Source organism: Pipra filicauda, unplaced genomic scaffold (genome assembly GCF_003945595.2).
Source record: "Pipra filicauda isolate LSUMZ 115617 unplaced genomic scaffold, ASM394559v2 scaffold274_size1021923_pilon, whole genome shotgun sequence".
Classification (NCBI taxonomy): domain Eukaryota; kingdom Metazoa; phylum Chordata; class Aves; order Passeriformes; family Pipridae; genus Pipra; species Pipra filicauda.
In genome coordinates, this window is record NW_024104392.1 from 888,703 (window position 1) to 914,625 (window position 25,923).

The 25,923-nt window shown below is 40.3% G+C and overlaps 2 protein-coding genes across 4 annotated transcripts in view; both read right to left on the reverse strand.

Moving 5' to 3' along the window:
* Nucleotides 1-711: 711 nt before the first annotated feature.
* On the reverse strand, nucleotides 712-14,562 carry APOOL (apolipoprotein O like). Of its 2 annotated transcripts, none has more exons than XM_027737452.2 (9): nucleotides 14,517-14,562; nucleotides 11,563-11,667; nucleotides 10,596-10,715; nucleotides 9,508-9,562; nucleotides 9,065-9,163; nucleotides 8,600-8,691; nucleotides 7,399-7,485; nucleotides 6,082-6,235; nucleotides 712-4,426 (listed from the first exon to the last, which is right to left on the reverse strand). In XM_027737452.2, exons 1-9 carry the CDS (start codon nucleotides 14,526-14,528, stop codon nucleotides 4,329-4,331), a joined length of 822 nt encoding a protein of 273 aa, XP_027593253.1. In that variant the 5' UTR covers nucleotides 14,529-14,562; the 3' UTR covers nucleotides 712-4,328. The 2 variants fall into 2 exon arrangements, with proteins under 2 accessions (XP_027593253.1, XP_039238521.1); XM_039382587.1 differs by lacking the exon at nucleotides 14,517-14,562 and adding an exon at nucleotides 12,902-13,002.
* A 537-nt stretch (nucleotides 14,563-15,099) lies between these two features.
* The window catches only part of LOC113996437 (connector enhancer of kinase suppressor of ras 2-like), a 90,469-nt gene continuing 79,645 nt past the window's right edge, over nucleotides 15,100-25,923 (reverse strand). Inside the window, exons 20-23 of one of the 2 annotated variants that reach the window (XM_039382586.1) lie at nucleotides 25,214-25,314; nucleotides 23,351-23,858; nucleotides 22,826-23,025; nucleotides 15,100-22,181 (exon numbers count right to left, since the gene is read on the reverse strand). In XM_039382586.1, coding sequence (XP_039238520.1) covers nucleotides 21,966-22,181; nucleotides 22,826-23,025; nucleotides 23,351-23,858; nucleotides 25,214-25,314 — 1,025 coding nt within the window. In that variant the 3' untranslated portion in view covers nucleotides 15,100-21,965. Of the gene's footprint in view, nucleotides 22,182-22,825; nucleotides 23,026-23,350; nucleotides 23,859-25,213; nucleotides 25,318-25,923 lie in introns of both variants that reach the window. The other variant, XM_039382585.1, reaches the window with a different exon arrangement.

Below are 25,923 nucleotides of genomic sequence, written 5' to 3' on the forward strand. Positions count from 1 at the left end.
AGGGCTGAGCTTTGCTTCGTGGAATCCCTGCAATTTAAAATAAAAACTATACACAATCTAGTGCATACTGATACTCCTTTATAAAAAGTAAAGGCTTTGTAGGACCCCACTTTCTTTTTGGATTTAAAATACATTTTCAGTATTTCAGTGTGATTCAAAAACACTCCAAACTTTCACTACAATGTAACTACACTGCTGCATTAAAATACCTTCACAGGAATTCTTTCCTAAGTTACTGAAGAATCACAATGACAATGTGCCATTAAAACAGCCACGTTCCTTACTCACACAGTTTGTCTTCTTTTGAGTAGTTCACACTGCAGGTTACACCACTGGCCTGGCAAATGACTTTACCTGGAAGATTAGCACAGAGCCACATTGAGATAAGTACATTTATCTGCCTCAGTCTTTAACAGTAAGAGCCATTCCTCCAGCATGGATAAAAGCCTTCGTTTTTCCAAGTCCTGGGCTACGGAATTCTTTAGGAGAAATCACCAAGGAAAGAAAATGGAAGCACTTCTCAAAATTTAAGACATTCAGCATTAATATGTCCTGTCTGTTATTTCAGTGGTTTCTTCCAGGAATGTTTCAGTACTTCGGGGTGAAGTTGTGTCCCCAGGTGTGACTTAGTTACATTTACCAAATTAATTCTTAAAGAGGAAAAGAACTGACAATTTGTCCTACAGATGAGACAACAGACAGAAGTTCAACTTAATTTTTAAAAAGTGTCTTATCACCCTTTATTTCCAGGTGCTTCACAGCGATATGACAAAATAAAGTATCACAATCGGTTTTATGTAAATAAAAAATTAATATCAACAAGTTCCAAATCTCCCTATATCGAATACAATCAATCATAAATAAAAAAACATGCATTAAAGCTATTTCTGTATTATAAAATACACATGACCCAGTTCTTTAAGACAATGAATTTTTCACAAATATATAAAAATTACTCTATATGTTCTTACTTTTATGTTACTGTATTATTGCATTTTGAAATAGACTTTAAGTGATACATTTGAGAGACATTTCAAAGTGTTTCACTATAAATTAATAAAACCATGTCTCGCAATGCAACTTTCCCCCCGTCTTAGGTTAAGTTTTCATTGTAACAGATTTGCCTATTGGGTCTGAAGTCTTAAGGAGATCAAGTCAGGCACATGTTTACACTGAAGACTCACAAGCCATGGCATCATGGAGATCTGAATTTGCTTTTTTAAAGCCATTGCATAGCACCTTTACTAGAAATTACTAATACAGACATGTGGCTACAGTTGCTTGCAGTTACCTGGAACAAGTCACCTGTAGAGTATTATATAGACCCTGGAGGCTCAGATGTCTGACCTGAAAGCACAGAACACACCACACAGAGTACAAAACCTTCCACACTTTTGTCCCACTTTCTCTGGCTGCACAGAGGGAACAGTTTTCTTCAGCTGGATGTGTTTCAGTCCTAAAACCCAAGCCTCTAATCTTAGCCCAGCTTTTCAGCTGTGGAGGGATATTAAACAAAAACTGTTGATACAAATGAAACAACCAGAAAATTACCCTGCCTTGTAGAGAAGGATGAGAAGGAGAAATCTCAGCTGATGAGAAAACTAAGAAGTGACACTAACATCATCTTTATCATGATGATAATGATGGTTTGGGTTGGAAGGGACCTTAGAGACCATCTTGTTCCATCCCTTGCCAGGGGCAGGGACACCTTCCACTAGACCAGGTTGTTGAGGGCCCCAAAGAACCTGGCCTTGGACACCTCCAGGGATGGGGCAGCCACCTGGGAAACCCCGGGCTGGAATAACCCCTGCTGGCTCACGGCTCTTACCCACCAAGAAATGACTCAGCACAGGCACACCATTCTGTGGGCTCTAGGACTGCATCCCTCATCCTGCTCATTCATCACAGGGGGCAGGAACAAGTTTAGGTTATGTCCCAGAAGATGTCTGTAAAACTTTGGAATGCTGATTTAACTCTGAGGTGTAGGTCTGTTACAGTTTTGTCCTGAGCAGTAATTTGAGACTGAAATACAGCTTTGTGTACCATGGCCATGCACAGCATGAACAACTTGCAGAATCAGGGGGTGTAACACAAGCTGTTTGCACAGAACACTTGAGTCTTGCCTGCCCAACCACCCAGGAGCCAAAGGACCTCATGCAGACCAGACACTGCATTAGTGTCACAAGGCTGGAATGGAAATGCCCTCAAAGTCTGGGAAGGCCCAAAGCAGCTTTTGGCACTTCTCTTTGCCTGGAAAGGGCAGACATGCTGGTTCCCTAACAGCTATCCAAGGTGGCTTCTCTCCCTGCTCCCAGGAGTCCTAGCTATATTATTACTATTACCCTTAGTCATAGTTTTTCACTATATCCCGAAAAATCTCACCACAGTAAACTCCTACAAAATCCAACCAAATCTGCATCCCCTTACCTTTCCAGCTGACTTGTGGTAGCACATCATCAAAGGGCAGTTAGAATTTAACAGAATCGAGGAGTAGAGGAGATGGGTTTTCCTTTATGTTTTTTAACCAGAACCTGATCACAGGGAGACACAATACAATTTCTGCCATCTGGTCTTGCACTTGAAAATGATAATTTCTCCACCATTTCCACTTCCTGCCTTATGTCTTCACCTGTTTCCCTGGAAATGGTATATGAAGCCCAGCCATCTAATTTTTCTACTCCTTTCTCTGTGATGAAACACTAAATGTGTCTTGTCCAGGAGCTCTCTGAAGACTGATTTAATATCCTCTGATTGCTGCATGAATTCCTGGGCCTTAAGAGATGATTAAAGAAACAAAACACATCAAATCCTAAGTCAGCTGTCCCAAGCAAGTTGAACTAATAGAATTCCTCTTCTTTAAACTTCACATTTACTGACTTCACCTTCCAGTGGACCCTGTGTAACAAAGTCTGACACTCTGCCTGAAATTTGGATTTTAAAATACCAATACTTATCTGTTTCTGAACCATCACAAAAGCTTTAGTACTTCTTTTGCTCATTCACCACTTGTGCCTTGTGCACATTCCATCCTTGCAGCATCTCCTCACAACTCCTGTTGGTTCCACAGGGACACTGGGAATTCTGTTGCCCTGTATGTCACCAGTCATTTGCCTTGGCATCAGCAGCCTTGGAAGAAGGAATCAGGTTGTAAAATCTCTTCTCATGGAGAACAGGAGCAAACATCCCTTCACATCCCAGTGTTGAGAACACATCCATATGAAGCAGCATTTCAGGTTTTAGCCTATCTGCTTGTATAGTTTGTTCTTGCTTCCACCTCTACTTTATAGCAAAGCCCATAACTTCATGAATTGGCAGAAAAAAGAATGAAGAGAAATGGAGGATGAACAGAACTAGAGCAATAAACACAATGATAAATGTAATGTTTGATAGTTTCATCATTAAGGAAACTTAACGAATTTCTAATCCAATTCTTATGGAAAAAGAACATCACAGAAATCCTCCCAAGGTCAATGGGTATTGCATACAAAGTTCTGGGGAGAAAAAGTTGGCTGTCTCTTACTTCTGCATTTTTAATATCTGTCAGCACTTAATACCTTGAAATTACAGGTTTCCAACATCCTAAAAGTTGCTAATGGATTTTATATAATCTCAGTATCACTTTTATGGATTGAGCAATTTACACACAGTTCTTCAAAGTATTAGAAGCAGGTGAAAAGTGATTCACGTCTATAAAGGATGTTTAGAGATCAGTTGTGTGTTTTTCCCACCTTCAGTGACACTTAAAAACATCAGAAGCAGGACAAGGAGCTGTTTCCATTCACCTTTGTGAAAGAGGCAAACAACATCAAATTATTTTGCAATAAAAAAAAGTTTACAGAAGAATTAAAAACAATGCTGTTCATACAATATAACCACAAGCTTTCAGGGGCACTCAGACCAGTAAGAAGTTGCACTTCATTCCAGAGCTGAAAGAAAAAAGGCAAAGAAGCCTTTGTGCAAACCCCATCCCTCACATTCCTCTTTCAGATCAATGAACATCTGAGCTGAAGCAGAGATATGTTTACATTTCCAAATATCCTTTGTGAAGTGACATTTATTAACAAGTTTGGCACAGAGAAACCTCACTGGGAGAAGACACTGACAAACCTCATTTTCTTGGTGTCTCCCTAATGGCACTGACACTGAGTGAATTCTCAGTCAGAAATAAAATATGCACTAAACAGAATCATGGAAGTCAATAATGCAAACTGAGATAGGAAAATGTCTGATTAAATTATACCTCACAGAATATGTACTGTAAGGATTATTCCTTCCCTTCTTCCCTCCCCCTTATCTGTGACATTTTGCAGTTTGTAAGCAGGCTTGGCTTAGCTTCTAGTACTGTACATATCCACATCTTCTGGGCTGGCCTGTCCGTGGTCCATAAGTTTGGGATCAGGCTTAAATTTTGGTGTCTTCACTGTTCCTGTTAGAGATGTTAAAAAAATAATTAAAAATAGACATGTATTTGAGCTGTAGGGGAAAAAAGCTTAATGACACATTTTGAGAATTTCTGTATTATCAAACACTTGCAAAAGATCAAAATCTGTCTGTTCTAGTTCAAACTCTGGACAAGGCAAAGGGGTTGGAATTATGAGCATACAGCAGTGGATGGAGAGCAGGACTTCCTCCCACTCACTCTGCTGTGTTCAGGAAGTGGTGTTAGAGAGAGAGAAGAAATAGTGATGCTTTGCCCTACACATGGAAAGGAAGGGAAGTTTGAGGCATGGAAAATATCTCCAGTCTTTCTTGCCCCACTGCTCCCAGGAGCAGAGCTGTCTCCCAAAACCAGCCCAATCAGGATCTTCCCTGAAGCTGCTGCCAGATGGTAAGAATTCCAGATGAAGACAAACACTCTTACTACTTTCACTTCATCACTTCCAAAAGCCTTGAACTAAGTTTTTGAAAACACTGAGCCCTGAATGATAAGGCACAGACTGACAGGTTTGATGACACTGCAATTCCAGCACTGAAGGGAATATTAAGGCAGGTTTTCCAGGGCTGTGCCTCCTGCTCCTGGGCTGCTTCTTTTCCAGCTACATCCCCTGGTTTAACAAAGGGTGCTGTGTTCTCCTGAAAGCTTTGCCCCATTTGGACTAGAGAAAATAAACATCTCTGACAACACAGATTAATTTAGGGCATGGATATTTTTGGCTATATTAGGGACATGAACTAATTCCACCTGTGAAAGCAGAGACAGAAGAGATCTACATACACAAAACCATTAAAGACAGTCTGGCCTGAAGCAAATGTAAAAATGCATCAAAGCATTCCACAAACTAAATCAGAAAAAATACAGGTGCAAAAAAAAGATGTGAAAAAAAAAATATTAAAACCCCCATTCAAATACATTCTGCTTCTTTTCCAGGGAAAAAAAAGCTCTGGTAAAGAACACAATAAAGAGAAGTAACAAGTTTCAGTAACAAAATTCAGAAACTGCCCTTACAAAGGTAACAGTATTTTAAAACAAATTTAGTTCTCCTTTAATAGGCAATTCCACTATTTTCTGTAACCAATTGGACTATCAAATATTTGTAGGTAAATAGGCTGTCACATGATCTAGCTGATTATCTCAACCACTTGAGATGCACAAAGAACCCCTGCAGAAAACCTGCAAAATAAAATCCAATGCTTCATTTCTCAATGACACATTCCTCTTTTTCATTCCACTATGTGTCATCTCTGGACTGTTGGCAAAGGTTATAAGTCAAGAACTCCATTTGAGACTTCAACCTTCTAATTATGATCCAAATTAAAACCTTTCTCTGTGTTTTGCATTGGAATTATTCCTTATTTTGGCCTACAAAAGAAGCTGGTTTTCATTAATGTCAGTTCTCAGACATTATTGAGTGAACAGCAAATATATAAAAATTCTGATACTGTGACAGGGTCCACAGTGAGAAAATTATCTCCTCCCTGAGGCTCTGAAATATGTATAAAATGAGAGGGTGTAGAATATACTCTCAAGAATAATATGCAGTGACAGTCTGCTCCATTTTAGAGCAAGAGTAACTACAAAATTAAATCAACTAATTGGATTTGCAAGTTGCCCTGAGATGACAGTTGAAACATTTAATTCACCTGATGAAGGCACTGGATCTTTATTGCTCCAAGACTCTACTGGAGAAGATTTTGTTCTGTTCCATGATCTTGACTCAACAGCAGACTCAGGTTTGTTACTAGAAATTCCTTTCTTCTTATCTCCTTGTGTAATTGGTTTTGACTCTGGCTGCAGCTGTGAACCAAACATTAATAACAGAAAGCACATGGGGATATGCTTAATGCATTATTATCAAATCAAACTTTCAACCTGGAAGCTTCTCTTTTATGAAATTGTTTTCAGATATGACATCATCCAGTGATATTCAGCCAGTCAGCTGCACACAAGGAACCCAGCTGGAAAAAATGAAATGCGTGGAAGAACCCCCCAGATCAGACAGAACAACTTTATTATCACGTGAAAAGGAATTTGTCATGAGTATATATTTAAGTCTGATACTGTGTTTTCACCTGAGGCTCTCAAAGTACTTCACAAGTTCATTTACAGTCCAGGAACCTCAAGCCTTACACAGGGCTGAAATAGCACTGAGTTTTTACAGAACACTTACTACCCCTAGTTAGTAGAAGAAGGAAAGATAAATCATAGTAACACCCTAGTAATGAAAAATAATATGTTTTGGGAACAGGGTTCACTCAGGGAAAAAAGATGAAGTTAACAGAAACTGTCTGCACCACATCAATTCTTGTTTCACTCTCAGTTTAATGCCAGTTATCTGAATGTCATTTTCAAAACTCAGGATTCCATTTGGGCTCCTCAGAGGAAATAAAAGGTGAGGGCTACATAACAATAAGCACTGTAAATTTAAAGCAAAATTCTTCTAAATGCTAATATAACTGAGAAACTTTCATTTTCTTTGAAAAGAGCAAAAAAAAATTATGTGCAAAGCTGAAATTTTACTCAGGGAAGTGCTACTTTTGTCAAGGGTTTTTAAGTTTCCACTTGAGAAAAAACCCTTTCAGGTTGCAGAAAGAAACACATTTAATTGTGGGATCACTAACCCAAGTTCCAGATGTGATTTACAGGGGGTTAATATTCCCCTCTACTCACTGTTGGCAAGGCCTCAGCTGGTTTACTATGACCTATTTTGACCACTTCACTTAAAAACCACAAACACCACACAAAATCTCCTAAAGACAGAGAAGAAGCAGAGAAACTAGAGAAAATTCAGAGGAGAACAAAAGTTATGTCATGGTCAGAAAGTGCCCTCTGTAAGAAAAGGTTATCCTGGAGAAGAGAATGTCAAAACCCAGGATAAATTTTCCATATGCAATAGGTCAATATAAAGAGCTTTTTTCTCCCTCTGAATGTACGAGTTGCCAGCACTTCACAAGTCCTACCTTGGTGACAGGTTCCTTTTCTGCCCACAGTGACCTCACAGCCTCATAGGTCTGACGACTCCAACAAAGTAACTTCTTCCCTGTTACCTGTTTTTTTAGAAAAACAATTTTACAACAGCTCTAAAAATACAAAAATACACAGGTCATTCAAATGCAATTCATCACATCTGCATGAGAACATGTTTGGCCCCACACCAAGACATTTGAATAATCTACTTTTCAAGATCTACTGCCTGTTTCTCTTACATCAAGCAAATCCCAAATAATGCTTAAATTGGTATTAGAAATCCACAGGTAACTTTCCCATGCTAAATTCACCTTCAAATTCAACTCCAAATGAAATCAACATTGTTTTGTTGCCAACAGTGTTGGCACAATAGGCTGAATGCCAGTTTGAAAGGATCCAAACTTGTCTCACTAAGTTGGAAATGATCAAACACAGAAACAGAAAAGGAAAAAGTCCCAGGAGATGCCCTGGCCCAGTTTTTTCCCAATCAGATTTCAGGATAATGTTTCACAAATCTTTCTGTCAAAACCTAAGCCTCACCATTTAACTAAAAGATTGGTAAGTCCTAGAATCAAACACAACTAACTAAATTTTCCTGTCTCATCAATTTAATACAGAAGTGAAATTCTGAAACTATAAATCCCGAGTTCAAGGAACTACAAACAATTCTTAAGGAGCAGTATGTGCTTTTCTAAACAGGGAAACACTGGAAGACTTTTCAATTTACTTTTTGTGTAGAAGAGGACCAGGTGCAAACAATTCTTGCATACAAAATAATAAATAAGGTTCTGCTTTTCTACATAAAGAGCTGAGCCCTAATCAGGTAGACAATGGCAAGATGACAGTAATTGGAAAACAAGGAATTCTGACAAGGGATGTAATTGTGCAGCATCTCAAACTGCATCTCTGTGAAGTTCATCAGGGCTTTATTTTTTATTTACTTTTATTTCAGCAGATAAAATATTCTTCGTTTACTTGAGAAATGACGGTTAAAAATCAAGAGACTGTACTTTTAAATTCAGTTCTTTTATTGATTTTTATAGCCATGCAATCAACACCTGTGATGCACTATATGTTTTAATGAAGATGCATGTGGATTCTGACTCCCAATCCCACAGTGCTAAATTCAAATGAAATGGGAATGCTATGACCAAATTCACTGTTAATTCAATATTCAAATACAAGTAAACTTACCTTAGCAATGACCACTGACTGAGCTGGGTAACACACAGAAAACCCTACACTGGTAAGTCCCAATGGATAAGCAATTTTCTTAAATCTAGAACCTGTATAAAGCCAAATATTTTGAATAATTAGACAATAATAATGAAATGTAAAGCTAAGTAATTGCAGCAGTTAAACACAACTATTACTACAGACACATGTGCAAGGAGATACTGATATTCTGAACTAGGCTTTCCAATATTGTGAAAAATGAGAAGAACAACTGTGTCATTAATCTGGCTAATCCTGCTCTGTGAGCTCTTAGCCAGCTTCTAAAAGTAGTACTGAATAATGTCCCTTCAATTTACCAGGAAGGAGGCTTTTAATACAAGTTACACAGGCTTTTGGCAATGTTTCAGAAAAGTCTTCTAACCATTGAAACTCTTACATGCTACACATTTGTCACACCAATAATGAAAATAAGCAAACTCCTACCTTGTCTTGCCAGGGCCACTCCAGCCAAGCCTGAGACCGTAATTACACCGACCTTGGGAAGAAATTCGGGTGGGGGGTTCTTCAGGTAAATGTAAGCATCTTAGAATAAAAAAAAAATAAAGAAATACAGCAATTAGATTTAAATCCTTTCCTTTCCTACTTAAGGAATAAAGATGGAAGTAAAATTATGAATATCCAGAACTGCAAACAGTCCACGACTGGATATTTTCAATGAATGAGAATGTGCATTTTCCAGATGTGTTATCAGAACCAGAAGCACAGCCCTCAAAACACAGCAAAGTTCACAATTTTCCTCCATAAGTAATTTTTTTTGTGGTTTGCAAAATGTTACTTTTTAATAAAGAAAAAGGAAAGCTTAGTTCTAAGTTTTGATTGTACTGTGAGTTAATATAGATGAAAGGAGAGACATGTGACTTGCTTACCTTTTCCAAATTGAATTGAACCCGTTATTCCATTTTTAACAAAGACATAAGCAGTCTAAAAAAAACAACCAAACAAAGATTAAAATCTCTGCAAAAGTAGATGTTTACATATGGCTTAGCACAATGAGACAAAGAAATCTTGTGTAACTTTAAAAAAAACAAAAACAGTTCAGTGACCTTCTACAGAGGCTCTGCAGAGATCTACCCCCTTTGTGACAAACATATTTATACTTATAAAACTTCCAGTGACAATTAAGAAAAAAAAAAGCTCTTTAATATAAGCTCACTTTCAAAATTGACATCTCAGGAACAAAACTGTAGAGTAGGAAAACACCTGGACACTGACTGCATAAGCTAAGAAAACTCAATTATAAAATACAGTCTTCTCTTCCCTAAAGAGACTTTCCCAGGAAAACTGACTTTGCCTTTTAGTTTGTAAAAGCAACAGGGAATTTGTACCACCAGAGGTCACTGCTACTCAATGTCAGGAACTCTCACTCAATGATTAAGGGCATGTAGAAGGCTGATACAGATTTATAACCAGATCATTTCAGCCATGCAGTCACTGACAAGATTTTCACAGACCAGTGGAATCACGATTTCAAGAAAATAGAGGAAGACTTTTTTTTTGCCTTTTTCAAATTTGGAAGAGCAAAATACAAGCAGAAAATCTATTCACAAAAGCCAGGGTAAAGGTGTTGTTTACCAGCAGGTAAGAGAACAGTGACAGGTATCCCAGTTCTACACCTAGAACATGCAGGGAGGTTGGATGACTAGTTAGTGACAGCCTATTTTAACAGGTACATGGGATGCAGTTTGTCCTCCCTAAGTACCTAAATCAGGTCTTTTAACCTGCCCTTTGGAAGCAGCTCACTCCACGGACTGGAATTCCAGACTCCCAAATGCTACCAAGTTCTGCCAAGAATTGACCTACTCCCGCCGTAGAAAAATGGTTTGTTTTCCCATCCTAAATCATCAGTGTATGCTAAGACAAGGCACTGCAGAGAACCCTGCAGGGTGAACAGAGCTGTTTTTCAGTGGTGTGGGCAGTGCTGTCAGCAGTGCAGGGAGCTGTGGGTGTTTCTGACCTGGCACCAGCCCAGGTAGCGGCCGGTTGTCTGTCGCACCGTCGAGAGGCGTCTCTGCAGCTGCCCCGGCTGCTCCTCGACGTACCTCGATGTCACAGGGGGTGCACTGTAAATTGGGAGCTGCAAAAGGAGGAGATTGTTCTGTATTCTCATACTGGGGACACTGAAGAGGAACTGCAAACCCTGCAAACCCTCAGTGTTCCCATTACAGCAAAGAAAGCCCCCGCCCGGGAGTACGAACTTTGAGTTACAAACTGACTCCGCACAAGGGTGACCTCACGTCATTCTTTAGAAATTAAAATTGAAACTGTTGTATAGGATCTAAGAAACACAACTACTGAGCATGACAAAAGATCTTTTGTTCAGCAAAGGCATGAGCAAGAACAGTTGGAAGATGGATGTGTGTATTGCTAGAAACTACACAATAGAAAAAGACTTTTCTGGCGTCAGCCTGGATATATTGTAACAAAGAAAATGAGATAAAACTTCACTAATTTAGTATTGCAACACTTCATGTTTTATTGTTGTTGTTGTTGCTGTTTAACCCAGTGAATTCTTGGTCTAAACAGTTTCTCATTTGTTTGCACTGTCAAATTAAATATATAATGTGGTGGTTTGGTTCCCATCTCCCCTGAAAATAATAATGCACACCTAGATATGGTTTAAAAAAGTGGCTTTAACGATCCCTGATATTTAATGCATTAGTATATTTTTAAACTGTGTACCAAAATAAACATACCTGAGGGTTTTTTTTAACAAACACTTGATGATCTCAGAGGTCCTTTCCAACCTGGTTGATTCTATGATATGATTCTATGATTTGAGCTGTAGTGGTCAGTTACTTTATTATCACGTGTTTCTTTGCTGTGTGTTTGATTTACTGGGTAACAGAATCCAGTGGAAAGAGCTGGCATTCTGCAGGTTTTTCCAGCATTGTTTAAAGACGAACAAACAGTAAGATCTGTACCTGATCTGGCTTCACCAGCTGACTTTTTGATCCCTTTTCTGTTGCTGCATAGACAGTAATACATATAAAAGGCAGCCCAGAAGAAACAGCTGCCAGCTTTGCCACCTGGGACAGACAGAGGAAAAAAGGAAGTCTTAATGCAGAGATAAACATTCCCCTTGGGCTTGATCAAATATTGGATTAAACAAGGCACTTTTAAAACCTTTTATAAACCTTATGCCTTTTAGGAACCTCTTCTGACTTATACAATGATTTTCTCAAATTACAGTGGTAAAGAAAAAGTTGGAGACCACTGACAACAGTTCTGTCTAAAATACCAGGAAGAATTCTGTGTTCAAAGCCAAGCTGATGCTTCCATCACCCCTTAAGGAAAGTTAAGTCCTAATCCATTCAGCACAGAGGTACCTCAAGGCAACTCTCCCAGCACCCAACAGAGAACAGGTGAGAGAGGAGGGAGATAATCAAAATAAGTCCCAATTAACACAAAAACTGTCTTTCTGACAGTGTTCCTTGGAGCAAAATGCCACAGTCTGAGCTACAGAAGAGTCTCTGTAAAGAATGTAGGAAGGGATGTCCATCATTATAAGTCTGTATTTTTGAAGATTTATTGAAAAAAACTGTCTAAAACCTATCATAATTCAGATTGCTTATTTCAGTACAAAATGCCACCAGGACAACATCAATTTTCTGGAGCTACAAGAAGAAAAACTAAATTTAAAAGTGAGAAAGCATGAAGAAATTGTATTTGTTTATCCTGTTCCTTACCTAATGATGGGATGCATTAAAAAGACCTCGATTATTTAAGTTGTTTGCAGTATCCATTTATTAAAATTATTTTATTAAAAATTACTTAGAAGGCCCTATGAATGAAACAAGAAAATTCATATACTGTTTAGCTAAAGAAATCAAAAATCTTCCTTTTCATGAATTCAGGAAACAGCTGCAGCTACAACAGCCACGAGCCCAGCTGATGTCTCTGGATTCTGTCTGGACACAGACCCAACCACCACCAGAATTACAGGCACTAAGAATTACCAGCCTGAATGTTCTGGAGGGAGGGAAGGTCAATGACAAGAGTTCAAATATTCTCTGTATCACCACTGCCATGCTCCTGCCACTGCAACACTTAGAACCAGCAGGTTTATTTTCCCCAGGCATGAAAAGCACACCAAAGAAAAACAGACATGGTGTTATTTTTGATGATAAGACTGAACTGCAATTATTTGCTGAAGAAATGTATTACAGGCTCTCCCAGCAGGAAATTGTTACAGCTACGCCTCTTAACAGTAGAACCAGAGTAAAACTAATCAAAATAGAATAATAAAACTGTCAAATGTACCTGGATAACTTTGGCTTTAAGCCTTTGCATTTCAAACAATCTGCTTCAAAGTGCTGGAATCTTATCAAGTATCAAAAATACAGATTCTATTCAAAAAGAAGTTTAAAAGCTGCATCACTACAAAGAATTCACTATCTTCCACTCAAAAGATGCAGACTACAAACTCAACCATAAGAAATCCATATATTTAATTTATGCTAATCTTTTCTCACTGAAACTGTAAATTCTGTGTGCTTGCTTCAAGAACTGGAGCAGCAGTCAGGAAACTTGTCCTGAAGGCAGGAACTGCCTCAAAACAATCAAGGTAATCAAAGAGTGGAGTATATGCAAAAATCTGATGCATTTATATCCAAAAAGACACAAGTTCTCTATCACAAATTGGAACCTACTAGCCAGATTAAAGAAAGATTAACACTTAACGGGTACCTCATATTTTCCATGGAAATATTAATTAAAGAATAATATCATGGGTTTATGGCTTTCTCCTACCACTCAGATGTCTTGAGGTAGATCACAGAAAGGTCTCACATATTTTTGCTTTATTTTTCCCAGCAGTTACAAGAGACATGAGGATTGCCAGAAGCTTCTATGCCAAGTCCAGTATCCTAATTTGGGTTTGTACTTATAAATCTCTAATGACAACTACGAGAAAACCACACACAAGGGCGGCAGAGCATCCTCCTTCAACTCAACTCACTGACACCCCAGGGATTTGGTTTTAATTTTTGTGTGCCACATGGGGACCCATAGAATGAAGTCCTATTAATTTTTTATAGTAAATAATAAAAAACATACATAAAGTTAGGTCACCTCACTAAAGGTACTGAAACATTCAGATTTATGTACTGATCTACAACAGTACAAGATCACCCAGGCAAACAGCAAAGCCAAAACAGGTCCTTTTCCCATAATACACTAAGGTAAAGTGCTTCATTTTCATTTCTCTGGCTGTCCTCACTTGTGTCAACCTTTTCTTTGCGGATATAAACACATTTTAAATACTCTTAAAAAGTAAATATGAAGATCCACGTGAGAACAACCTATTCATCAATTTAACTATGAGCACTGCAAAACCTGTCTAAACACTCGAGTAAAAGCCTAGGTCCTTGCATGCGCGTTTTTCTCTGTTTAAAGACACTGCATTATCTTTACAACTAAAGGTATTTGAGAAACTCGCGCCCCTGATAGTTTGTAACAGCGCGATTTCGTAGCCTTGTTTCAGTGATGCACAGCACCACCAACACTCCATAACGTTACTACCGAACTATCGCCCCGATACTCATCTCTCCGGCAAGGAGCTGCAAGTGTTTCAGGAGCTGCAAGTAGACGGAGAACAACCGGGAGAGAAATACTTATTTTATTCCCTGCTGCACAATTTAACCACCCTCTTGAACCAGCTCCTTCCACCTACAGAGCCCTGTCACTGCCCAACTCCTTCACCTGACCCCGCGTTCCGAGGCACCCGGGGCTCCTTCCCGGCCGCACCGGCGGGGCCGGGCGGTTCTGAGCGGCCCCGCGGAGCGTTCCCGGCTGCCCCGAGCCCGGGAGCCCCTGAGGGGAGCGGGGCCGGCGGGGCCGCGGGAGCAGAGCGGGCTGAGGGCGGCGGGACACTCACCTTGGCCGCCATGTTGGGCAGCGCCGCGTACGGCGGGCGGGAAGGGCCGCGCCGGGCGGGGCTCGGGGAGCGGGGCGGGATCGCGGGCAGGCGGGGCGGGAGCGCCCTCAGGGGGACGGGGATCGCCCTCGGCCGGGGTCAGAGGATCGCCTTCGGGGCGACAGGGATCGCCCTCAGCCGGGGTCGCCCTCAGGCAGACAGGGATCACCTTCAGCCAGGGTCACCCTCACGGCAACAGGGATCGCTCTCAGCCATGATCGCCCTGAGGGGAACAGGGATCGCCTTTAGCCAGGGTCACCCTCAGGGGAACAGGGATCGCTCTCAGCCAGGATCGCCCTGAGGGGAACAGGGATCGCCCTCAGTCGGGATCGCTCTCAGGGGGACAGGGATCGCCCTCAGGCGGGATCGCCCTCAGGGAAACAAGGATCGCCCTGAGGGGAACAGGGATCGCCCTCAGCCGGGATGGCCCTCAGGAGGACAGGGATCAACCTCAGAGCGGGCAGGGATCTCTCTCAGCCCTGGCGGGATCTCCGTCAGCCGGGATCACATATAAACCCCCACAAACATCCTTAAACACGCAATCTAAGTGCAGATAATTCGTTTATTGAAGTCCAAATTTACAACTGAAGTTTACAACTTTTTTTTTTTTTTTTTTAACCCTCCCAAAACAAAAGCTTTGTTTGAATTTAGGAAGAATAAATGTTTTTTTTTTCCTTTTCTTTTTTAATAATGTACAGACTATATCTCTTAAATAAGTTAATATCTTTGAAAAAAGAGCAATATGTTCCTTTTTTTTTTAATGTTGCAGTGCAACTTACAACTTACACGTCTGTGCAATGTACCATGAGGTATATGCCCAGTGAGCAACACACAGTGAAGTTTTCCATTCATAAATTTTCATTGTAGACACACAAAAAGTTAACAAGTTAATAATCTGTGATAGAAAAAACGCAGCCGGTTACAGTAATTCACACAGAACCCACCTGGAAAGAGGGAAGAAAAGAAACCTAATTTTCGTTGCCTATAGAAACTATTGGGTCATCTCTCAACATAGACAAGTATAAAATTAAAAATACTGTTGGGAAACTGAAGAAATACTGTATTATCCAGGGGTTGAAACCTTGTTTGACCTGTATTAGTCTAAGCAGTTAATTTTGTCTCTGTAGCATCTGTGAGCTGAGGATTTACTGTGGAGTATCTGCTCAGAAAAGCGCTTAAGCAAGGTGGGCATTATAGAAAAGTTGCAGAATGCTCAAAAACTTACAACTCTGACGTTTTCCCTGGCAAGGACAGGGGGTTTGCCATTACCTCTCAGTTCTGATTAGAAAAACAAGGCTGAAACATGGAAGATTGCTCGTATTTGAAGCTTGACACTTCAAACATCTCAAGATGGCTCTAAAATACTTAATTTTTCTTAATGACAGAGAACATATTTTTATTTAAGAAAGAGTCATCCACAACATAACTTTGTGATAAATAACAGTTCTGCCTCTAATACATATATACATACTGCTTGTAAACAAAAATGCCCACAGGTCATGGAGTCTCCATGATTTTTATACAAGGCGCTATAGATTTATTCTTTTTTTTTTATTCTTTTTTTTTTATTATTTTTTGTTATTGAAAACAGTCCTAGTGAAAGTTTGGTTTATAACCTCCTATTGCTACAGAAACAGTAAGAATGTTTCTATTTACAAAGAAACAAAGACCATGGAGACCCCAGAGCGTTATTTGCTAAAGGTTTGAGTTCGTGGGGTTTGCAGAACACACGTGGGACAGGTTGAACACCAGCAGTACGATACTCCAGTGCTTTGGCATTTCAACCCCTGAACATACAAAGACATTACTACAGCCTACTTCACAGTTTAATGCAAGTAAAGTGCAAGCCATAGTACAAGGGTGTCATATATTTTCATACATGGAAGCGTTATCTAAAAAAGGCTCTATACAAGGTTTATTAGCTAGTTAGTAACCTAGACAGAAGTCACCTATGGCCCAGCAATTAATGGTCTTACAAGGATATTGTCTTTGTAATACAGTATGTGTCAAATGTAAAAAGTTTATTAGTACTAGTGCATTTCTCTTATATCCTGTTTTCTCATCAGATTTTTAAGCTGAAGTCCTTGTTTCTCAGTAAAACAGAAGTCTTAACTGGTAACAGGGTCTTACTGGTGTTTTGGCCAGTGAACACGGTTTGTTAAGACGTATTTTCTTCGTGGTTGCTAGTGAAAAAATGCAGTAGTTAATATGTTTAATGGGACATCCTTAGTTAATCTGCAGCATTCGGACAGATGCACTTACTGTCAGTAAAAAGGTCTGTATTGATACCCTCACCAACGCCTGAGGATGAACAATATTCTAGAAATGTGAGGACAGAAGCTAGAGGGCTTAGCTGCTCAAACAGCAGGTTGTCAACGTATTTTGTCATTTATACAACATTGCTTCCTTTCAAATACTGCTCATACAGTGGCATTAATGCATAAAGTCACTTCTAACACACGTGTGTGCTCGATGAAAATAAAGATAGACCTGCCTGGCCTGCATTAAAAGTGAATATGGTTCTTTTCCTGAAGGCAGTATCTGTCTGAATTATATAAATTATATAAATTAAGAGTAGCTCCCAGCAGTATATCACCTATCTCAAAACCTGATAAAAGCTTAAACAATATTATCTCTAATCCTCCTCCTGAATGTGCAAGTGTGGTATAACCCGTAAAATGCAGAAACTAAGCTTTAAAAACCTGTTTCTTTGTCAATTAGTTATATTAAGAGTAGAGAGTCCCCTGCCTACATATTAGCGAGTGGACCTGATGAGAAACACATTATTATGCTTGTATGTAATGGGAGTAAAGAAAATAATTATAAACATCAACTAAGAGAATACAACTTACTAGTTTTGGTTTAAATAGCCATGTGTTTTCCATACATCAGCTGATAGAGCTCAGGGGTGATTTTCAGATGTGATTCTCAGATCTGTGCCCACTTAACCCACTGAGAGCCTCAGCCACACAATGTGAATTCCTCTGGGATGGGACATGGGGGACCTTTCCTCACAGCATTTTGCCTGGAAAACCTACCCTGAGCCTTAGTTTTAATGAGGGAAACATTCCAGAAGAAAAAGAGCTTTTTATTACTGAATATAAATTAATGGGCTAATATTGCTTCTTCAGTTTTTTCTGCTATTACCCATTTTGTCCTAGTGGTAAATAAACATCATTTGGCAGCAGGGAAGACGCTGTGTTGTCTCTAATGAGATTTTAGCTCAGTGGCCTAAGGCGTGTGGTACGTGGAAAATCTACCATGGAAAACCTGTGCCCTTCTGTCTTCCCTGGAAATGCATCATTTCCCTTCTGTGAAAACTAAGGAGAAATTAAAATCCTTTATGAGATCAAGTCACCACTTATTTCTCTAAAATTTCCCTACAGGACTCTGGGTGTCCCATAAATGGGGTGTTCAGGCTGAAGCCCAGTAAATCAGACAGGCCTGTGCTCTCTTCCTTAAGGAATCTCCCCAGGACTGGATCCAGATTCAGAGTCAGGATCTCTTTGTGTTCTGGTTTGGGGGCAGCTGCCAGCTGTGGCACATGGGGCTGGTTTTGTTGAGACAAATATAAGAATTTTCTTCATTCTCCTCAGATTTGTGCTAAGTTAAACAATTCCTACCAGATTCTTCATTTTTCTCCCAGAAGTCCCATTGACATTTAAAGCGAAGCCTTTTAAAGGTCAGCTGCGGAATTCCACAATTTTTGAGGAGGCTGAGCCCTTCCCAGTAAAGTAACTCCCTCCAAGGTCCCTGCCCTGTCCTTCACAAGACCTTGGACCAGAGGGAGTGTTCTGGCCCGAAGGGCTGTGGCTGCTGAAGAGTAAGAACAGAATTAAGGGCCATGTACACAGAGCAATGCTCTGCAACACTCCTTTCATCTTCCTTGGAAAAAGCCAGTGGAGCACCACAATTTCCAGCTTAAAAGGCAGCAGCCTGGAGCTGAATATACAGACTGGTGAGAAACTGCTGCTCCTCCGTTGGTTCTTGTTCATATCAATTAGAGCAAGCTCAGGGAAATTTTCACTTAAATTATTGAAACCAAGAAAAATGTCTCAGTTTTCTCAGGAAGTGACGCTGAGAAAGAGCTACCAAGATACTTTCAGAGATCTGAGATATCACTTGAATATAGAACAGTATTAAAACAAGAGAGGAATCAGTAGCTCCGGGGGAACATTAAATCAGTTGTAATGAAAAATAGCCAGTTACAAAAAGACTCAGCTTATGGAGTCTCAGGAGAGTCTGTGGGCTGAGACATTTTACCTGCAAGAATTCTCAATGAAGACACTAACTTTAATAAGATCCAGATCAATAAAACACATCCAAATAGTCTCTTTGTGTAGCTGTGCATGTTAAGAACCAAGTTTTACCTGACCATTCAGGCACGAAATCTTGTAAATTAATAAATGTATTGTACTGGGACTGTTTATTTCCCTTGATGAGCTCAACAGCCAAGACTTGTTTTTTTCTTATTGAAAAACATGGGATCCAAACTACCACACCAATTCCAGCTGCTTTGTACAGTGTGTTTAAGTACCTGTTGGTCTAGGACAATTTAACATATTTTAATACAGAAGCAGGATTTGGTGCATGGGTTTTTAAGTGCAGTGTCTGTATTGCACTTTGCTTTCCAGTGATTTCAAAGGTGGTGAGATCCTGGATAACTGTGCTACCGTGACTTTGGACATTACTTTCTGCAGTACAGCCAGATTGGTACCTACAGCCAGGAGGAAGAAACTCGTGGTGGGGAGGGCAGGGCTGCAGGTCGGAGCTGAGTTCATATGCAAGAAGCATGACAAGTTCTTCTGAAATGACTCCCAAAAGCCAGCTGACATTTGGGAAAGAATAAAGTCTTTGTATTGCTTAATTTAGCAATTAGATTTTGCTTGCTCTAAGGCACAAGCAACGCCAGATAAATCTTTCAAACTTTTCTCCCAGTTAATCTTAAGCCCGTTACAGGAAATTTCTCCAGTGTATCTCATTTCACCTTATGAATGTCCTGGATAATTCATCTGGCCTGTTCAGTGCAAATCACGTTTGCTGAGAGCTGCTCTCCAGGAGCAAAAGGCAGACTCACGATTCTGAGAATTTCAGAACAATCATCTCGTGACACTGCAAGATTTGAAAGATAAGCTGAGCAAAAGTATGAATTCGCAACTATTTCTCTCTTCTACTCGTACTTCAGAAATCTATTTTAACTTAAAATTGAGTTCATCTACTTTCCTTCCTATTTGTGTTAGTTCTGAGAAATATATCTTCCAAATTATGTATATCATTTTCAGCTGCATGTATAAGTAGCATTTTAGAAGAGAAATACCTTATTTCCCTGTTTACTGAGACTTCACTGAATAGGCTCAGTGGACAATTGTAATTTCTCTCTTGAGTGACAATACAGTGGAAAGCTATTTTAAAATAATATAGATCTTTTTATTATGAAAGCACAAACCATCTTTTGGGTTTGAAACAAAAGGCAAATTTAAATTTCTTTAGGAATATTGAAAGTTCCATCTATTTAACTAATTCTGTGAGCATCCATCAGTGCTTGCATGTAAGTATGAATTGCTTTCTAAATAGATTCTATAATTTACACTGTTGCTTGCTGGGAATGAAGGGATGAAATTGAACGTGGAAAGAAGGGAGGAGGCAAGGGAAAGGTGTTTTTAATTTGTCTTTTTTTTTTTTTTCTCACTATGCAACTCTATTTTAAATTGCCAGAAAATGAATTTTTTCCCAAGTCAGGGTTGTTTTGCCCATGATAACCATTAATAGGTGATCTCCTTGTCTTTATCTCAACCCAGGAGCTTTTCCATGACATTTTCTCCCCCTGCCCTGTTGAGGAGGGGGAGTGAGGGCAGGTGGCCAGCCAAGGTCAGGCCCCCCAGCTACTCTGTGGAGACAGAGCTAAGCACACAGGACACCTTCACCTGGTTCTGGATTTGGGAAAAATTAAATCTCTCCCTGGATATTGGGACCTCACTGAGATAACATTTTAAACTAAGTTCAGTATTATATTGAATGGCATGGATTTTATACACCTTGACGTATGGGAGACAACTATGTTTATCTTGTGAAAAAATTCTCAGTGAATGTCTGTGTTTCAGTGAAATGACATCAGTTTTAGTCACATCCCCTTCCTTCTGCCTTTCAGAAATATTCTGGTAAGCAGAGTAAAAGAAAACTGTGACTGTGTTTGAACTTCATGTTCACTAGCATTCAGAACAATCTTCTCCCCCCCCCCCAAGAATACAAGTATTTTCTCCAAAATCTGATTCTTAGAAACCATTCTTCACCCAGGCAAGGAAGTGAAATACCCCGTGTGACTTGTGTGTCTTCCCAAACCAATCCATACAGATTGATTTTCAAATGATGCTTTGAATCGCTTCACCCACGTGCTAAAAGTACTGCTACCAGTTAAAAATTATTGCCAGACATTATATAACTTTGAATAATTTACTCAGCTATAGATGTCACAGAATGTAATTGATTAGCTCAGGAGTTTTTTAAACTTCCTTCTCATTCTCCTTTTGAATTTTGTGACTCACAGTCATGTGTCACTTAAATTCACAGTGAAGAAAGGATGAAAACCTGCAGTAGGTACCTTACTCAGCGCAGATGGTTTTTTTCTTTCACCATGAAATACTTCAAATTCTATTAAAACCAGTTGAAGTTGCAGCATTAGTGAACAACCAACATTGTTCTACCTCTGTGCCTCACCTGCTTGCTCCTGTTCCCTCGTTGGAAAGGCAGGCACAGCATGTTAAAAACACAGTATCTAATGGCATGTACAGAGTGCCCATAGGGCCAGACTGGGGTCTATTTGTTAGATGTACAGTGTACATTTTAAGGCACACTATAGGGATTGAGTTTACATTTTGCTAACTCTGTCCTTTTATTTGCAAAGATGGTCACTACCTGGAAATGTTGCAAAAATAAATGGTCATCTCTGAGAGCGGCCAATGGATTTATGCCTTCATTTTCATATTTTTTTTTTCCTCAAGGAACAGTGTGTGAAAATGTGAACTTTAGGGCATTTTAAAAGGAAATGTCAACTATCATGTTACATTTTATATACATAGATATGTGTTTATATATATCTAAATATATAAAATGATTGTAGGAGCTCATACTATAAGCTTAATTTTAGTACAGTACTTTAAATATACTGGTATTTATATTCAGTTACACTTCTGCACCACTTCTTCCTAATGCAGAGCTTGATACGGACATTGGTTGATAACAGCAAACAAAAAAAATCCATTTAAAATATTATTGTCTTCTCATGCAATGTAGGAGGCATCCTGTGGCACTATTACCCCAGTATTTACAGTACTGCTGAGTGTGTTATCAATAAATATGCCAGTGTTTGACTCGATTTGCAGGGCACCCAGCAGCTACTCAGGCTGAGTCCTGTCACACGTGGGTCTCGATGAAGGAGTGTGTGTGTGTCAGCATTGGGGCTGAGCTTCCCAGTTCAGAGGCTCCATTTTGGGATTTCCCAGCACCACTGTACTCACAAATGTCCAGGAAAAACTCATAGTTCTTTAGTTTCCAATCTTTGAACTTCTTTGATGTTAAGTTGGGATCATCCAGAAGGCTGTTGATAACTGTGAGGTCCCCTTCCTTTGCCTGGCAAATTCCAGAAAGACATGCCAAAATGAAATCTTATATTTCAGCACTTTATTTCTTCTTTTACTTTAATGCAAAGTGCCAGGAACACTTTAATATTTTACCTAAGTTCAGGAACCATTACAGCTTAAACTATTTGACAACTCAGTCCATGGCACTCGCTACAACATGCCTATACAGAGTGCCAAATAATCATTCTTTTTTTCCTTTAAGTTGGAACATGTTTGCTTTCAAGGAGTTTTAGTTTATTTGCAACTTAATTTTAAAGCTACAAAGAAAGCCTCATCCACGGAAAATATTAAGAGATTTAGGGAATGGAGTGACATGACAAGGGGGAATGGCTTCCCACTGCCAGAGAGCAGGTTTAGATGGGATATTGGGAAGAAATTCCTGACTGTGAGGGTGGGGAGGCCCTGGCACAGGCTGCCCAGAGAAGCTGTGGCTGCTCCATCCCTGGAAGTGTCCAAGGCCAGGTTGGACAGGGCTTGGAGCAACCTGGGCTGGTGGAAGGTGTCCCTGCCCATGGCAGAGGGTGGGACTGGGTGGGCTTTAAGGTCCCTTCCAACCCAAACCTTTCTGTGACTCTATGATTATACTTTTACAAGGTTATGTTCCTTATTCCAAAGCCAATGCTAAAGCCTTACTTTTAAAGTGCTCTTGAGAACTCTGATGTGGTGCAGCTTTTCATTGATAACGGGGTCGTTGCATCGTTTCACGAAGGACTTGCGAAACTCCTGCTTGGTGGAAGGACGCTGCTCCCCAAAAGCTGACAGACTGGCTTCTTCCAGGGTTTTGTACAGCTCCTGCAGACCATCTGTGATTTCTTCAATCTCTTTTATGTTTTCTGAAAGAAAATAAAGAAACCTGACAACAAATCCAATTGCTTCGACGAAGTCTCTAAACCCAGCAATACTGCAGCTTCATGAATAAATTAACCCTATTACACAGTTCCCCGGTGTTTGTTTTGATAAAACAAGAACTTTTTGATCATCCCAAAGCTCTATTCTTAGCGTTACCTCCTGGAATTTCAAATATGAATTCCTGTGTAGTGACGGATGAATTTGCCAACACCCAGTGGTTCAACCACAGAAAACTCGCTGGGAATAATGGCAATACTGCCCTGGCTTTTGATGGCAGTCAGGAGGATCAGAACGTCTCCCAGAGCTCACCTTCTGCACAGAAACTGTTATGCCTCCTAATGGGAACTTTCTCTTCCAGACTGTCATCCATCCCTTCGATGGACTTTACCCGGCCCTTGCCCCTGACGTCTCTGTTCCGGGGGAGGCTCTGGCTGCGTTGTTTCTGGGGCCTGCCATGGGAGCTGTGTCCCCTGGGACACTCCACCAGAGGGAAAGGCCCGTCCTGCTCAAAATTATGTCGCCTCTGGACTGGTAGCGTGGCTTGTCTTCGTTTGTCCGGGGACATTCCGGGCCGGCCGCTGGAGTACTCGGCTTCGGGAGGAACAGTCTGCAGGAAGTGCAGCCCTGAACTGGTCAGGGGGGTCTCTATGAGGTCCTGCCACGAGCGCCGCTCTCGGTAGGGGGGTCTGCATCCCGAGGAGTGTGTGCTGCCTGCTGCATCCTGCCGGGAATCCTCGGCAGAGGAATGGGAATACGTCGATTCGCTTGAAAAGTGTCGACCTTGTTTGGCTTCGGGGAATGGGCTGGAGGAATTCACCTGGGAAGACACAGAAACAGCTGACCGTGAGACAAGGTTTTGAACAGACCCAAGAAAGGGACTGTGGTGTAGAAAATGATGAGATATATAGTAATCAATGGACTGATGTGCTTGATATGTCATAACATGAACCTCTGGAAACAGAAGATAATTAGAGTAAACAGAAGATAATTAGCAGTGAGGACTTTTATGCAAGTGCTATATTTTAACCACTCCCTATTCTTGTTTTGCACATTCTCTGCCCACACTCAACTCCTGACGGAAAGAACAGTATAACACTGATGCAGGTTTCCTGAAGACCTGCCCAGCTTACACTCAGTCCAGCAGTATGCCTTGAAGACATGGGAGTCTCCAAAAAGAAACCATAGTCGGATTTACTTTCTCTTTATAGGGGATATGTATCCAGCCAAAAGAAAAAACCCAAAAACTAAACCCAAAGAACAAAAATTTCAGCACCCAGGGAGATTTTTGACTGGGGGGCTGCTGAACTTCTGGAATTATTTGAATTAATTCTGCTGGGTCTGTGTATAAATTTAATTCAAAAACAAAGAGAAAGGCAAAAATGTGGAAAAACAGAAAGGGAGGGGCTTAACCTGTATCCCAGTTGATAAAACAGCATCACATGGGTGAAAATCAGTCTGAACTTCACCCATGTGATGCTGTTGTCTCAGTCACTCTTTCTTTAGTTCTGGCTGTGTGAGGATCATGTCATTCACGCTGAAGAAAAATCTGAAAGAAAAATAGAGAACAGTCCTATCTGTGTTTAGAAACATAGAATAATTATCACAGCCTGTCTGTGTTTTGTCTAATAGAAATGTTCTATTTGCAATACTATCAATACTATGGTATTGTGCACAATATTGTAACAAAAACCCCCTGCCTAGAAAGATTTGTTCTGAGAAGAACAACTAAAACCTGATTACTGCGTGAATGTGAGCTGACCTTAATCTCCATCCCCCACTATCCAATACTCATACTTGAAAAACAGTCTCATTTAATCCAAACTATCCCATCCACCACATTCTTTTCATGCTCTGCAGTGAAGTCAACATTTGAATATTTGTTCCTATTATCAGGTGTAGTCTCACCAACCCTAAAAAAAAAAAAGTCATATTTACAGTGCAGTGGCAGATCTGTGTCAGGAGATATTTACCTCTCCTTCCTTTGTAACTGACTTGCTATGGAAACCTCCAGGTCTTGGCTCATGAGGAACAGCAATAATTTCACTCTTACAATCAGATCCAGCTTTATTCCACCTTTACAGCAATTAAATGTTCCGAAACGGGGAAAGTGCAACTCAAGGCACACAGAGATTTTTTGGTGCCCTACTGTCAAATGCAACATTTGGGACTCACTGAGGGTGTTCGATGGTAGGTGTCACACAGTGTTGAGGAGCCCTCCTGCTTCAGGGTGAGCGAGCCATCGATGTCGTCCTGGTCACTCTCGCTCCAGTAATCTGCTAACAAAGCATTCCCGGTTTCACTCCTGTGCTTTTCCACAACCAAGCAGGTCCCACATTTTAAAAACATCATTAGCAAGGCCAAGTAAACATTCCCCAGTCACCCACAGGGCTTGGCAGCCAGAAGGAACAGGGTTGTGGGAATGCCTGCACGTGAATCTCCAAATGCTTTAGGGCAGCGTTACAGAAAGTGTGTTCGGCACCTGACTCCCACTGCACCTAAACCCCAGCTTCAGGTCACAGACTGTCAAAGAGAAACTTCATTCCAGATGCCTCAACACTTTATTATGTCAGCATTAATTCCACTGTGGGTGATGGGAAAAGGCAAGGCTGGAACCTGAGCTCAGGAAGCACAAAAAGCACATGTTGCCTGGGTTTGTGGTGTCTTCACTTGCTTTAGGGGGCATCCCTTAGGGCTGGGATTTGGGAGATCACACCTCAACCTGAACCCTGAATTCTCTTTATCACTTATTTTAAATATTTCTTAAAATTATTACTCAGGATTTTATTTTCTTTGGTGGTGGCACCAGTAACTGGAGTTCTTCAAGGGTAAGGATTCTTATAAAGGTTGATATTTGAAAAGATACAGCCAAATGTTAATAAAGG